General features: G+C 40.0%; 1 protein-coding gene across 9 annotated transcripts; it reads right to left on the bottom strand.

Annotated features, from left to right (window-relative positions):
• Positions 1-2,356: 2,356 nt before the first annotated feature.
• Positions 2,357-15,204, bottom strand: tnnt3a (troponin T type 3a (skeletal, fast)). Of its 9 annotated transcripts, none has more exons than XM_035157080.1 (15): positions 15,082-15,204; positions 13,168-13,208; positions 12,867-12,880; positions 12,206-12,217; positions 11,578-11,730; positions 9,961-9,978; positions 9,094-9,112; positions 8,905-8,950; positions 8,692-8,808; positions 8,126-8,203; positions 7,677-7,790; positions 7,457-7,569; positions 6,176-6,266; positions 5,405-5,445; positions 2,357-2,674 (listed from the first exon to the last, which is right to left on the bottom strand). In XM_035157080.1, the coding sequence occupies exons 2-15, from the start codon at positions 13,185-13,187 to the stop codon at positions 2,638-2,640; spliced, it is 873 nt and encodes a 290-aa protein (XP_035012971.1). In that variant the 5' UTR covers positions 13,188-13,208; positions 15,082-15,204; the 3' UTR covers positions 2,357-2,637. The 9 variants fall into 9 exon arrangements, with proteins under 9 accessions (XP_035012971.1, XP_035012972.1, XP_035012975.1 ...); XM_035157081.1 differs by having other exon boundaries at positions 12,206-12,214; XM_035157084.1 differs by lacking the exon at positions 9,961-9,978.
• Positions 15,205-15,470: the final 266 nt, after the last annotated feature.

Below are 15,470 nucleotides of genomic sequence, written 5' to 3'. Positions count from 1 at the left end.
ATATATATATATAATTTTATTTATAATTTATTTATCTTGCTTGTAAGAACAGCTTCACAATTTAAGTCTATGATTATGTTCTGCACCCGTCACAAAGGAAACATTTCAATATAAGAGTTGAATAATTGATTGCATTAAATGTAAGTAAAGGTGCAGTTATCAATGGTTGCTATATTGATATAAAATTATATGTATTTACTCTATATCTTAAAGTTGTAAATATGATAATCACCACATTATGATACACAGACACTATCAGCTTTTAGGTCATTCTCCACAAGCACTATAAAACTCTGTCTTCAACAAGAGGCCGTTGAAACATCTGGTCACAGACTCAAAGATCAGCAGCGCCATCGTGTGACCGCTCAGAAAACCTGCAGGTATTTCTGTTCCACATGATCCACGGTTCAAACCCAAAAACTTGTTACATGATTAGTTTTGCTGTGAAAGTTACAAAAATGTCTAAATCTGACGATTTGTACGAAGTCATTAATATAATATACATTCGACACTGTACATTCTACATTCTACTGCAGTGTTTCTCATTTTCTGTCCAAATAATGAATGAGGGAGACATAACATCAGACACATAAAGTACTGATCTCAACGCTAAACCACAATCGGATTGTGTTTGTTAATGGCAGATTGTGTTGGATTGTAAAGGTCTACATCTTCCAAAGTGGCCACTGTTGCTCCAGTTGACTCAGACAGCAACACTTTTATTTAAGAATCACTCAAACATTCTTTTTTTCATTGGACCATGTCACACCTGTTCCTAAAACTTGTCTATAAAGTCCAAATTCACTTTGTTCCACACTGACCTACCCATTGGATATGAACCTGTCAGAACCCCTGAGCTCGTCTGGCTCATGTCTGTCTTTATTCTGAGGGTGACATCACACATTCATGAGGCAGCTTTCTGTCTTTGTGTTCCCAGCTGCTGGAATTTACAACCACACAGCATTAGATGTGCTCCAACAGCAACTGTATAAATGCACACCTTATATACCTTATATAAATGTTTTTTATGTATTATTTCGTCTCCTCTGAAATGAATGTGCTAAATTGGGTAATCGCACATATTCACTGCCAATTGGATTTCACATATTTCAAGAGAGACACAGACAGTTTTTCATGCTTTTATTTTCTTCACACCCATTTCATTTTTATTTTGTCCTAAACTCTTTTGATGGGCTCCAGACTCCAGAGCTGGGCTGCCAGGCGTCTAACCAGAACCAAGAGGCGTGACCACGTCAGCCCTGATGTTCTCTCTGCAGCAGATGAACTCAGCTACATGGAGTTGAGCCATCACCCACCTTATAATTTACACCTGTGCTTTTACTGCTGTGACCTGTCAAAATGTCTGCTGGGAAAAAAGATCCACTGAAGCTGATCTGGAGCAACCGATTTACACCTGAGGAAAATAGCACAATGTAATGTGCTGCAGCAAAACAAACGGCCCCAGAGGGATTCTTCATTTCTTCAAAAACAGTTTTTTCTGAAGTTTAAATGGTCTAAGTTTTCAAATCTGACCCTATAGCTTCAATCATCATGGCCACCAAACTGATGGTGCTCTGCTGGGCTTTATAGACCTGCCCACAGGTCTGCTTCCTGTTCTGTCCAACAGATGCTGACACTGTTCAGATTATTTGATCCAAACCTTAAAAACATCTGGAGAACTGATGGATCTTTTACATCTGTAACAATAAAGCTACTTTCACTGTATTTTTCACACATGCTCAATACTTCTCAAAGGTGGCTGCATGTGGCTCAGGGGGTAGAGCTGGTTGTCCACAAACCAGAAGGCCGGCAGTTTGATCCCAGTCTCCCTCGTTCCGCGTGCCGAAGTGCCTTTGAGCAAAATAGTGAATCCCAAATTGCCTCTGACGGCGGCGTGTGTTTGATAGAGGAAGTGCCCCACAGAGAGGAAGTGTATGAATGGGTGAATGGCTAAACTGTACTGTGAAGCACTTTGAGTGGTCATCCAGACTATAAAAGCTCAATTATCAATACAGACCATTTACTTTTGCAGGGAGCCTCATTTGTAAATTTAACAATTATAATATAATAATGAAAATCAAATCCCCTATTTTCCTTTTTTCTTTAGCACAATTGTTTTCTACAATAACAAACCACAGTCTTGAGGGCGTATGGATACAATGAAAGCTTTTGACTTCGTGGTAATGAATCAGCCAATGGGGAAGTTGCAGGGTCTGTTTCTTTGTGTCTACTTATGAAACCCCAAGTCCAATTCAACCCTGCGCTTAGAAAACAGTGCTGAACAAATGACTTTAAAATTACATGACTAAAAATACTGAACTTTATTGATTTCTGAATAACAACAGATCTACAGACATGGCTTGAAGAGTCACACTTTATTTACAAAAATAGTGAGAACCAAACAGGCGATTGTGAGGAAGCGAGAAGGCGAATCAGTTTTAGTACTTTTTATTCCTATTGAACAGCAGCTAAAGGCTCCTGGTTGCATGAATTAAGACGTGGGTTGGTAACTTCCGGGTGAACCTCAGCATCACTTGCTTCTTCTGAGGTCCGACCTTCGCCACAGTGTGCGCAGCTTCATCAGGCGTTTGTCCGAGACGACCGCAGTTTGGTTTCTGAGCAGAGGCGAGGGCTCGTTTACTTTCTGCGGCGGGCGGCGGCTCCCTTCTTGCTGCTGTAATACAAAAGAAAATGGGACACGAGTCAGAACGATGGGGTTGTTTTCAACATTTTTGTACCTTCATTCAACGTGGGATAGCTGATGGCTGTGCAGGCTGAGGTTTCATGTCAACCCCCACTTGTGTTCTTGTGCACAGCCAAGTTATCAGGGATTGGTGCCTTGCTCTATGGCTCCTGAGCAATAGTGAAGTAATATAAACGTGTTTTTTTCCCTCGACAAAGTCTATACATAAATACTAAGGTTTGTACAACCATGCTGGATCAGGTTTTTATCTCAGACTTTACTAACTCAATATCTGACATAGAAATCCACAATATCAAGTCCTCATGTTTTGTCTAGTGATACATGGAGGCTAAATATACATGAATTATCTGTCTAGATCACAAAATAATAAGCCACACTAAATAAACATGTTATTTCACAAAAATACTTTTCTTGGTATCACACAAACACAACATATAAACAACAACAACTTCTCTGTTGCACATGTGACATTTTCAGAGGACATCTGGAACACGTCAGAGATGCAACATTTCCAGGCTGCGACACCACTCGTCAGAGACACACTCATGCAGCACTTACCTGCACAGACTAAGTCATTACTGAGTCCAACAGCCACTAAACCTAATACGACCATCTTTCGACTTACTGTTGTAATGGCTCTCCCACACATTGAAGTGAATGTGTCAGTATGAGGACAAGGACTCGGACAAAAGGATGCACTGTTTTGGGTAATAATGTGTGTTATGTTTGTTATGCAAGTGTTTTGTTTTAAAAACTATAGTTTTCACCATAATACAATCATTGTCGGTCACTATAATATTTGCTAAAGACATCGGTAAAAGTCTCCAGTCAGACAATGTGTCTTGCTACCATCACATATTATGTTATCAGTTGAATAGGAGCCAATCCTTTTTCAAAGACCGGCAGGGAACGTTCCTCACGTACAGACATCACTGTCATCAGTACGTTTACAGGTCTAATGAAAGGTAATATGATAATATTAGGGAAATAACACACAAAATGTATGAGATGTTAAAGACGCACATAGCCAGACAGAGAGGAGAGATAAAGAGTGGTTTGGAAATCTGTGCGCAGATATGGCTTAAAAGATTTCCAACCATATGGACGAGGGAAGAGCTCCGTGGAGGGGCTAAAACATCCGTTCCTTTTAAATGACTCACATATAAGCAGGAGAGTTTTATCAAATCTTTGACGATTTTTCCAAAAAAATCCAAAAAACAGGAGGGGAAAACCAAAGCTTATCACGAAAACATCATCAAAGCCCTTGTTAGTTACACAGTGGCTGCAGCTCAACTCTCAAAATGACATTAGCTTCTCTTCAAATTCAACTAAAGTTGAGCTTTAACTCTTTGCAACTTGTGACAGTTTTAAAGCCTAAAACTCTGACCAGCTGAGAGATTAGATTATTTACAAGAAGCTGGTGGCAGCACAGTCCTGCTGCTGCTGTGCACTGTGTTGTGTAACATGTAAATGAGCTGTGACGGGATCAGAGGCCGCACAGTTTTGATATGGGTTTGGGTTGGTTTGTGGTGTTAGTGGGGATTTGGTGCGTTTATGGCTTGTTTGAATCTATATAAATTTGGATTATCATGGGGTATCATGCAGCTCAGCTTTAGAGTTGATCCTAAATGATTCTAAAATTTCGGAATTCGGTTGCTGGTTTAAACATAAACTAAAAAAATGAGCTGATGTTTTGATCTTCTAATGCCATAAACTGCCATAAACAGTTATGTTCATGTTATGACAGTTATGTCTCGCGGAGAGAAGGGTTGTAACGTTCACCCAAACAACAAGTTGGAGTTAAATGGAGTTATGAAGTTATATTTTTTAGAGTTTTGAGATTACTATGTGTCAGTGAACGCAGCAGGGACAGTACTTACTGCTTCTGCAACTCGTCAATGTGTTTCCTATGCGTGAGCACCTGAAAAAATGACACAGCAGCATCTTTAACACCCACCAGGACAGGTTTACCTCGCAGGGGCCCGACTCCCTTCCCTCTCTTCTTCTGAACAGGCTCCGTGGGCTAAAAGCTGCAGACTGAGGCATCATGGGAAAGCACGACGGCGGGCGTGCATATGACCAGTGTTCATTATTTTTTCACTTTGGTTTGATTTGAACTAGATGTTCAGTTTCTATTATGATGTCTCATCCTGAATTTGGCAACTAACAGATGTTCTGATCCTTTGTGCTTTGAAACGCCCGTCGTATGTTTCCCCAAGATGCCACGTGGATGGTTTGGAGACATTTGGCTTCATCCGCTCTCACTCACCTGTCTGAGCGCTCGCTCACACACCTGAAGAGTTTGATTCCAAAATGACTCTGTTAATGAAAAACGTCTGAGAAAATGCGAACTGTTATATTGAAATTGTTAAAAATGGAGTCAAGATAACCGACTCATGTTTTGCTTTAACATTATCGAGTCTGACAGATGCTAACGAAGCATGATATTAAAGCTGTGGTACTGTTTTAAATGACAGAGGACATTCAACTTCCTCACTTAGTGGAAATCTTGCTTTGTCATTTTTCCAGAGTGAATCTTCAGGAAACAGACGTCCCTTTTGGAAACAAACCCTTCAGTTGTCTCTCCTTCAGTGGTGTCTCTGGACCAGAGGCGGCGCTCTGGTTCTCTGACCTTCCTTCATGCTAACATGCAGCGAGCCTGAAGGCGGCGGGTGCGACACCCTGCTCAGCTCTACTTACAATTTACTGAGCTCCTCCACTCTCTTACGCAGGGTTGTAACCTGGAGGAAATCAAAGAGTGTATCAAGGGTTCAAATCCGGAGGTGTGGGGACGCTCAGCCGAACGCCCACCTCAGGACAACGTCGTCAACAAGCAACAACTACATCGCTGCTTCTGTTTCCTTGGAAGGTTTCTGGACTTTAAACAATTTACTATGGCTCATATATATCAAGATAACTAAACTGGAAGGTAAACAATGGTATAAACAAACAAACAAACAAACAAACAAAACAAGTAATGGATGAAAGAGACATATCATTTCAAATGGAGGTAAACAGAAGGAGGAGGTACGTACCCAGAGACCAAGCTGTGGATCTTAACTGTCATGCACATTTGTATAAAGGCTCTCAAGGATGATTATTAATGATATTCATATATTATAGCATCTTTTCAAAAAAGTTAAACAAATAAAAAACTTTTTTTATAAATAAGTCTGACTTTTATTTCAAATCCAACAGTTCTAAAAATGCTAAATTCTGTTAGTTGTCTTTCTTCAATAAATTATATTAGTAAAGCATAAAAACTTTAGATCTAATCAAGATTGTGTTTTTTTTTTCACAAGGGCATCTCAGCTTTTATCGACCCATAATCTTATTTTTAGGTTTCAAAATTTCATGTAATGACATATTCCAAACCTACTGAATCTTTAAATGGGAATGTGAAAAAAAAAACATTAGAGACAGTAAACACAGTGGACATTACTGAGAGTCAGAACAGGGTTGAAGTCTCACCTCATACTTCTGCCTCTTCAGTCTCTCCATATGGTCAAACTTCTCAGACTCAAGCTGGGTCTGCCATTCATGCAGCTCATTGATCTTATCCCTGCAAACAGCACAGGAGCAGGAGGAAAAGATTAACTTCCAACACAACAGCTGATGCTCGATGTGCAGAGAGAACTCAAATATTTGAGTCCAGTTAGATTGAGGTGTTTCTATAAAAATCTTAATTATGTTTTCAAGAATATTTTCCTGCAGTGATGTAGGACATATTCAGATTCTACTGACCAGTCTGCAAAAACCCTCATGCATTAGTAATAGTATGAATAAAAAGTATAATCATAAAAATTCACCTGAAGTATTCATTTTAAAAGTACTGAGTGTATAAAAAAGAGTTATATGACTTCTATTATATATTACATTACATTTCATTTAGCTGACGCTTTTATCCAAAGTGACTTACAAGAAGTGCATTCAACCATGAGGGTACAAACCCAGAACAACAAGAATCAAGAAAGTACAATTTTCTTCAAGAAAGCCAAACTACATGTGCTATAAGTAAGTGCCATATAAGTGCTACAAAATCGCTACTATTTGTATTTATTTTTATTTTTATTTATTTTTTTATTCAAGGTATAGTTGTATATATTAGATACATATTTATATATTCCTGTGTCAGCAGCATTTTGTTGTTGTCATTAGTTGAAGTACTGATAATGATAACTATTCTGGACAGGGGTTCAACAAATATTTGGGCTGCTTAGTATGTTCTCAATTAATCAGTACATTTTTTGTTAAATATAAATGTGAGAAATTATTATCCATAATCATCTTGGTTTTGTCCAAATTATTGTTGAAAGTTATTCAGTGATGAATAAATGGCAATTATTTATAAAGAAAAGCATCATGTTTGAGAAGCTAAAAATCATGACATTTAAGACACTTTTACATGATGATCAAAGCAGTTGTTTGTTCAATTTTTGCTAGTGAAATAAACCTTGAATCAATGAAATATATCTGCTTTCATTGTTTATAATGTTGGTAGAAGATTAAAGTGGCATGAAACCAAAACACTCAAAATATCAGCTCAGATATATACTTGAGAAAATCTACTTCTATGAATATACACTGACACGGAGAAAAGGTGAAGTGTGTGTGTGTGTGTGTGTGTGTGGTGTGTGTGTGTGTGCGTGTGTGTGTGTGTGTGTGTGTGTGTGTGTGTGTGTGTGTGTGTGTGTGTGCGTGTGTGTGTGTGTGTGTGTGTGTGTGTGTGTGTGTGGGAGCATTGACTCGTACTTCAGCTTGTCTTCGTTCAGATGGTCGATGTTGAGTTGCTTGCGCCTGGCGCTCAGGATCTTCTTCTTCTTCTCTCTCTCAGTCTCTTTCTTTCCACCTCTCTTCTGGTCAGCCTGTTCCATGCAGACACACACACACAAACACACACAGTAGAGACGCAGGTTAACAGCTATCCAGAAAACAAGACACTGCTGTGGATGGTATAGGAGTGTGTACTGACTTTCTGCAGGTGACTGCTGTAGTTGGAGCCCATGCTGGACAGAGCTGACTTCTTCTTGGCATCTTCATCCATCTTCTTCTTGGTATCAGCCTCCTCCCTGATCCGCCTCTCTTCCTGGTTCACAAAAACAAAGAACGCGGCCGAGTGAGTGAGACCTCCGAGCCACACGCACAACTCAGAAAAGGAAACCAGAAGAATAATGACAAACAGATACAGAATTATAACGTGAAACTTGAAATATTGTAATGCACAATCAAATTAGAGCTAAAGTCATTGAAAGGAAATAGCGAATGTAGCATTTTCATATCAAATATTTTCAGAAACATGGATTATGAATATGAAAACAGAAACATGAATAGCAGAGTGGGCAAGTTCTTTACCACTAACAAATAAAATGACAAATATAAGTCATATTCTCTTGAAAAATGAAATGTGATAGATCCACGAACCTCACGTCTGGCCTGGCGCTCCTTATCCTTCTCAGTACGGACCCTCAGCTGTTCGGCCCTCTCGGCACGACGCTTCTCCTGCCACAGACCAACATATACAGCGTCAAGCGTTTTATTCAACACAACTTACTCCACCACATGTCACACGTGAGGTGGAACAGCCAATACAACCTCTAGAGAGGAAAGACAACATTCAGTTTGTTACTAAGCCCTTAAAAAACTCCAAGATCATTTTCGGGTTTAATTTTGGCATTTCTTTCTTTCTTGTTTCAGGATGTTGACACTGCTGATACATTGTTACATTCCCAAAAATCGGGATGGATTCCAATAATTTCACCTTGTTGTCTGAAATCGTTTGTGTTTGCTTTAAAATGTTTTCTTATTTGAACAGTTTTTTTTATAAGAAGACTTTTTTAGGGAGGAACAGATTTTTAAAATATTCAAATTTTTAACAATAAGGAAGGTTAGGGTTTGTTTATTTTTATAAATGTAGGGGATCGTTATGAAATGTTGTGCCATCTTGCTTTGAGTGCAGTCCCTGAGTTGTCTCCTATCGCAAAACTCACAATCCTGTCCTTGAGGGCAATCAGCTCCTCCTCCTCCTTCTTCCTGTGCTCGAAGTGAGCATCGATCAGGCCCTGCAGCTCAATCAGGTCCTTGTTCTGACGTTTCTTCTGGATGTCCTGCAGGGCAGAAGAGCAGAGGCAACACTCAGCCCTGCAGAGAAACAAACGCTAATCGACAGAAATCCATAATGTCGTTACTTTAGGTCAACTTACATCAAAGTCCACTTTCTCACCATCTGGGATTTTTGGAGCGCTGGGCCTACAAGAGGAGATCAAGTGGGTCTTAAGTGCATTGACACATCTCTGAGGGTAATGTTGCTATTTGTGTTTTCAGCCAAATGGCTCAGACCAAAATGTTTGCAGAAATCATTGGAGGTGAGATGACATGTGAAAGAAACTTACTTGAACTTTGGCTTCTCCTCTGCAGGTTAAGAAATGAAGAAGGGACAAGTACATGTCATTGGGTTAGAAACAAAGCAGACTATTTCAATTCTCTCAGGCATTAGACTGTATAGTTTTGTCCCTACATGACAGATTAGATTAAGATTTAAAAATAAAGATATAATTATGGAACATTGTAGGTTAGGGTTAGAAAAACAGAGCAAACAAATGAAAACTTCACATATATAAAGAAAACTAAAGCAAGGGTATAATGAAGTTTTGTGAGTATCAACATGTCATCTTGCTTTGAGTGCAGCTGAAGTGTTTTGTTATTACAAAGACATTTTTGCAAGAGTTTTCTTTAGGCCTTAGTATCTTGCTTTTTCATTTTTCCCAAAAAGTGACGTTTGTTTGTTTACCTTTTTTTTTTCATTTTTCTTTTGGCTTGACCCCAAAACTGTTTTACACAAGCAAATCATTTCCCCAGTTCCTTCTTCAGATTTAATCCAGATTCTGACGGCTCCATGCCATGCAGATGACGAAGGGCATACAGTAGCAAGAGTGTAAAGGTGGGGGTCGCTGTGCAGTGAGGCTTGTTAGCATTGTATATTCCTACGCCCTTCTTCTCCACTTCCAGTCTTAACTCTCCGAAACGCTCACATTTCCTGTATAATATGGGTGTGTCCGTGTGCAAGTGAATATGTATGGGTAGGTCAGTGGGGAGGGGGTGTGAGTTCGATTTTTTTTCATTTCTAATTCTTTTTCACAAATTTAGATTTCAAATTGCCCTCTTGGATTTTCAGATACAATTTCAGACCTGGACACTGCAGTCCTTCCAAAACCAGAATGACAGATTTCACATTTGTTATAAGTTTTAAATCAACATACCTTCCTCTTCAACAGCGTCTGCATGCAGCAAGCATCAAAAATAAAAGCAGAATAGACAACAGCATTAGCAGGCACATTAGAACCAAAACAGGTTCAGCATAACTCGCTCAGAGATGAGGAGGATTATAAGTGACGTCAATTCTCAAACATCCCCAATATTACCAGCTACCACAAACAAATAAAGGCTGAGAAAAATGCATCTGAATTTACTTTTATCCATTAATAAGGTGTTAGCAATTGGAAATACCTGGAAAAGACCTCAGAAGATCTAAGTATTTGAGAACTTACTTAAGTCTTGACTTGTTGAAGCCACAGTTTCACTTTCAAACCGCAAGTGTGAGCCCTTCAACAATTTGACCCTGTATTCATGTCCATTGGATGTTTCAGAAATTACAATTAAGAGGATGGAAAGAAATTTGGATGGTAATTGTAGTTTTCACAATCCAAACGGCAGCACATGAATACAACACTGACGTGGAGGACTTTCCCACCAGCATCTGAGTATTAAGAGGTGACATCCATCAGGTAAATTATATTGAAAAAGGCGACACCATCTTTTTAAATTAGATAAGCATATGTAACATGTTCATGCTCTGCAGTAAAAGTTATCGTATGTATTAAATCTGAAGTTCACCTTCATCAGACGTCACAGTAATGAAAAAGCAACCATGTACGCCAGATACTTGGAGTACATGGTACAGTAGTATAAGTAGAGTTAGAATGAAAAAGAGCCTAACATTAGTTTTTAATTTGAATTTTACTTTTAAAAGAATCACTTTGTTTTAAGAAGACAACTCTGTCCTCTGTGAATGCTAACATGTTAGCATATAGTACAGTTAATTGAGTAGCAGTATGTTCTGATTTGTTTGCAGCTGTCCAATCGTACTCAAGGACAAATTGACTAACGTTTTTCAGTTTTTCTTGATAAGAATAAATTAATAATTTAATAACATTTTAATAGGACTTTTCTAAAAAGTTTAGCCTTCGACAATTGTACTGTATGCTAAAATGTTGGTTCAAATACCAGATAGTCCACTACAGTTGTACAATAGATGTCAATTTACATCAAAATGACAAATGTCAGCTTTTCAACAATAGTTTTTAATGATTGAATTAATTAATTCTCAAATTATTTTGTCAGAAAATGTTTTGTAAGCAGAAAGCTAATGGTCAGAAAGCTAACGGATCAGAAAGCTAGAAGATCAGAAAGCTAAAAGATCAGAAAGCTAACGGATGAGAAAGCTAACGCATCAGAAGATAACGTTGATGTGAGGCAGGACTTAGGGTCTTTATCTCAGCACAAGGTTATCGGCCTTCAAATATTAGTCACATCCTTACTTTCAAGTGCTTCAGACAAGATCATATCAGCATTTCATGAGTTTGTATGAACAGATATAGTAATCTCATCCCAACTTGCAGCCTTTGAGTGCTGCATATACGGACTGTCTTTGCTTTGGGTAGAGGAGAATGGAAGGTAGCATTAGCATTAGCAGACATGATGAACATGTGTGCGAATCAGGATTAGTGGAATCTGTCTGGCTGGCTTTAGACAGTGGAGTGCACCTGTCGCCTGGGAAAGGATGAGAGAATAACCCCTACCCCCTCCATGCCACATACCTTCAGGCTCAGGCTCAGGCTCTGCTTCTGGTTCTGGTTCTGGTTCTGGTTCTACCACTGGTTCTGGTTCTGGTTCTGGCTCTGGTTCTGCCTCTGGCTCAGGGGCCGCCTCAGGGGCCACCTCTACTTCCTCTACTACCTCCTCTTCTACAGCTACACAACATGCATCGAATCACCAGGGGAGAGGAAGGGCGATGAGAGGGTTAATGGAAGCAGAAGTATAGGGAAAGTGGAGGTGGTCGGAGTAGATGACAGGAGATGCATGAAATGACAAGATTCATGGTGGCGAGGACTACCACCAGATGGCGTTAAAGCAGCTGAAAGGCAAGCTATTGCAGGAAGGAAAAGGTCAGTTGTTGATGGTCAGTTGTGGTGGATGAAATGTGAATGATTCCTGGAAAAACCTGCACTGGAACTCTCTGTTTGAACACAAAAACTTCTTGATTCTATCCCGTCGCGATATTTGTTTGAACCAGTTTCTTTTAATTTATTTCAAATACTGTTAGTGTTAACCTGCATGCCATAAAAAGTCCATGTGGTGGTAAGAACACACGTTGTCAAAAGTGATTGACAAATTAGTATCAGTGACGTAAGACTTATCGTCCGGAGTCTGCAAGCTGTGTCTTACCATCGTATTCTTCTAGTCCGTCCAAGAGAAAAAAAGGAGCAGAAGAACATTATCAAAAGATCCCATTGTACCCATTTTTGACAGAATTAAATTCAAAATGTGGGTACACTGGAGATTCATGCTTAGCATACGCAGCACAGTTCTCCTGGGTTGATCAGCGCTCGCAGGCGGGACTATGGAGTGGCTTCAAACTTCCCTAAAGTCACTTTGATCTGAAAGTGTGTTCAGCTCAGGAGGACTGTGGGCTACAGTTGCAAAGAGACATGCAGAGCTGCAGGTAACATTGGCAACAGGTCAGTGCAGGCTTGTGCAAACCAGATGTCATCAATTTAGATTTAGATTTCACACAGCATATTTGGCACTGTCCCGTTGCCATCGTTGGTGCCTGCAACCATGCTACAGCCGGAGGGAAATATAGGCTATGTGCACATTTGCTCAAAAGTGAGAACATTATTGCACAACTTGAATCTGGAGGAGTCAAGCCAAACCTGTAAACTTACAAATTTGTCCTGTGCAATTAACTTTCTTAAGGAGATGAAAGGTCGGTTAGGCAAGTTCCAGAAATAATACTGGGATTTAACATGGAACTCCAGACTGTACCTGGACCTAATTTGGGGGCATTTATTGGTTTTGTAAATGAGAAAAAAATGTGGCTACTTACCCTCGACCTGATCACTGCAAGACAGAAAGAAAAGAAATTCTGACTTAGAATTGAAGCTCATTGTCAACATTCATCTTGAATATTCATTTTTGTCTTCGGAAACATTGGTTTGGAAAAATAATCTTAAATCAAGGTCTGTGTAAAAGCTTTTCCCAAAGCCGTCGATTTTTATTTATTGAACACAAGAGATCCACACAGAGAATCTCTTGACAGACGCAGAGCTAGCTGGTAGACCTTAAATTTGAGATGATTTTTCCTACAGCTTTAAGAAATTTGTGAATGAAAATGTTAATTTACTTACACTTCCTCTGTGTCAGACATGGTGATAGTGGACTTTGCAACCTGGAGGCAAGAGAGAAGAGAATAACTTAGAGTCAGTCGGCAAGGAGTGACTGAGCAGCCTAGTGTATTAATAGCTCAGGATTTAGTTGCAGATGTCTTAAATATCTGCTGCCCCACCCTAAAGAAACCCCACCTGCTTGCCTGCGCATATTTTACTCACCCTAAAAATAAAAATAAAAGCTTTATGCAGATTCATTTAAAAAAAGCATTTAGCTTCTCACTCATTTTAGTTCCTTATCATTTAAAATATTTCACGGGTCACCTGTAAATAATCTTTGAGACATTTTACAAATTTGTCACATCCAAACCTCTTCAGTTTATAATTAGCGTGAGACCGCGGACTGAAATTCGAGCCTCAGTCTTAAAGCTGCTTCTCTGAGGATAAATGAGAAGGGAGCCAAACATAGAATTTTGCCATTGGTCTGTTTTCAACTGCTGAGAGATTTATGTTGCAGGAAAAAATGAAGGGAAAACTTCAGGGGTCAAGGTACAGGTCAGCCTCCTGCCCTCTCTGATCACTGCATCCTTTTGGCATCAAATATGTTAAAGGTAATATCTGTCACATCTAAAATCATTCTCAGCACACGATCCTGTTGGAATCCAGTTCCAATTCCGGCCTGGATGCAGTATCTGATAATGCAATCATAAACATAGATGACCTGAATTTATTCATAATTGAATCTACCAGTGACTTGATTTCGGATTAGTTGCCCATCAGCTTCATTAGCGTGAGGCCACCATGAAGGCGTCCCGACATCACCGCTATTTCCACCAGACAGCTGCACAGGTCCCAGATCTGGTTTCAGTGGACCCAATGTTGAAGATTGGGTTCCTTCCCCTGGACCCATAATTCCACCTTCATATCCTTATCTGGCCATCTCACATGGTTCCTTCAATCCCCTCTTGAGACTCCCTGCTGACTGAGGCCACTTTACTCAGGAATTAAAATAAACCTTGAGAGGAAGCCATGAAGGTTAAAGTTCTAATGCCTGGCTTCTTTCTATTTATTCTTTCAGTCTCATGAATTCCAAAATTGTTTCCAAAGTCTTACACCATTATGTAATATTAGCAGTCTAGAAAAACTAACTAGATGTAATGAATGGTTTACATCCAGTCTGGAGGTTCCGGGCTCCTGTTCAAGATGTCAATGTGTTTATCCTCATGCTATGTGCAATTTGGTCCCATGACCCTCTGCAGCTTTACATCAACAACAAGATTAAACCTACAAGCAAAGAAAAGCTGCTTCGAAAAACTCCCAGCAATGTCTATGTCAAAGTATCAATTCAAATATCACAAAACAGCATCAGGATTAATTGTGGCTATTCTCATGATGTTACATAACTCATTAGTATCATCCTCTGTCTCCTGAAGTGGGAAGCTGCTTCAAAGGGTTTAAGCCATCTGTAAATCCCTCAGGTATGAACTTCCCTTGGATCTCTGGACTTGGACCAAACTGGCACAACAACAACAACAACAAAGTCCTTTCAGGTAAAAGCTGCTGAACTTTTATCTCCAAAAAAAGAATCCACTTCATTACTGCATTTTAGAAACCCAGCAACACGGCTTATCAGCATCTGACAGGGCAATCAAACACCAGCACAAACAAGATTTCCTTGCCACTGAGCTCAAACACAAGCGCATCACACTCTCTGGGATTCAATGGGATTTCTCTGTGTATTCTTCCGTGTGACCCAATCTGTCCATCATTTCAGACAACTGTTTCCTTTTGAACAACAACCTCTACTCCCTATGGCAGTGATTGTAAAACACATGGACTCAGCTGTCCTCATTTAGAGTGATGTTTGGGGATATTGTACTTGAGCTTCCTATCCCCTCTACCACTCACACTCTCACACTCTCCCTTCTTCCTTACCTGAGAAAAGCTGAAAGAAGTGAGCTCCCTGCTGGCCGAGACTGGCTGTAAGGTTCCGCAAACTTACCGTGCTGATTATGTCCTTCTGTTATAGTGACACTCGATCTGCTCGGCCTGCCCATTGGTCAAGGGGCCGGGCCGTAGGCGAGGCTGGGCCTGCGTTGGGGCAGCGTCCATGGATTTTCGACCCCCCCCCCCACTCCCAGTGCTGGCACTCAATAAGGAGATAGAAGGGTTGACTGGTAAGAAGGGAGGCTCAAGTTTGGCGAAGGGGGCAACCAAGACGCTCCTAGGTTGCTATTCTGGGGGCATTGCATTAGGCAAGCAAATTTCAACTCAGAGTGAGAGAAGACGTCAGGGAGGAGAGGCAGGTGGTGTTTCTGAGCCTT

Source organism: Hippoglossus stenolepis, chromosome 5 (genome assembly GCF_022539355.2).
Source record: "Hippoglossus stenolepis isolate QCI-W04-F060 chromosome 5, HSTE1.2, whole genome shotgun sequence".
NCBI classification, from domain to species: domain Eukaryota; kingdom Metazoa; phylum Chordata; class Actinopteri; order Pleuronectiformes; family Pleuronectidae; genus Hippoglossus; species Hippoglossus stenolepis.
This window is presented reverse-complemented; position numbering and strand designations above follow the sequence as displayed.

What these genes read in the sequence shown, in the direction of transcription:
- tnnt3a (XM_035157080.1), bottom strand. Translation starts at nt 13,187, where the DNA reads ATGTCTGACACAGAGGAAGT. An exon ending in TTGCCCTCAAGGACAGGATT is followed by an intron (nt 8,204 to 8,691) that starts GTGAGTTTTGCG and finishes GGTCTGTGGCAG; the next exon opens with GAGAAGCGTCGTGCCGAGAG. An exon ending in TGAAGAGGCAGAAGTATGAG is followed by an intron (nt 5,446 to 6,175) that starts GTGAGACTTCAA and finishes GATTTCCTCCAG; the next exon opens with GTTACAACCCTGCGTAAGAG.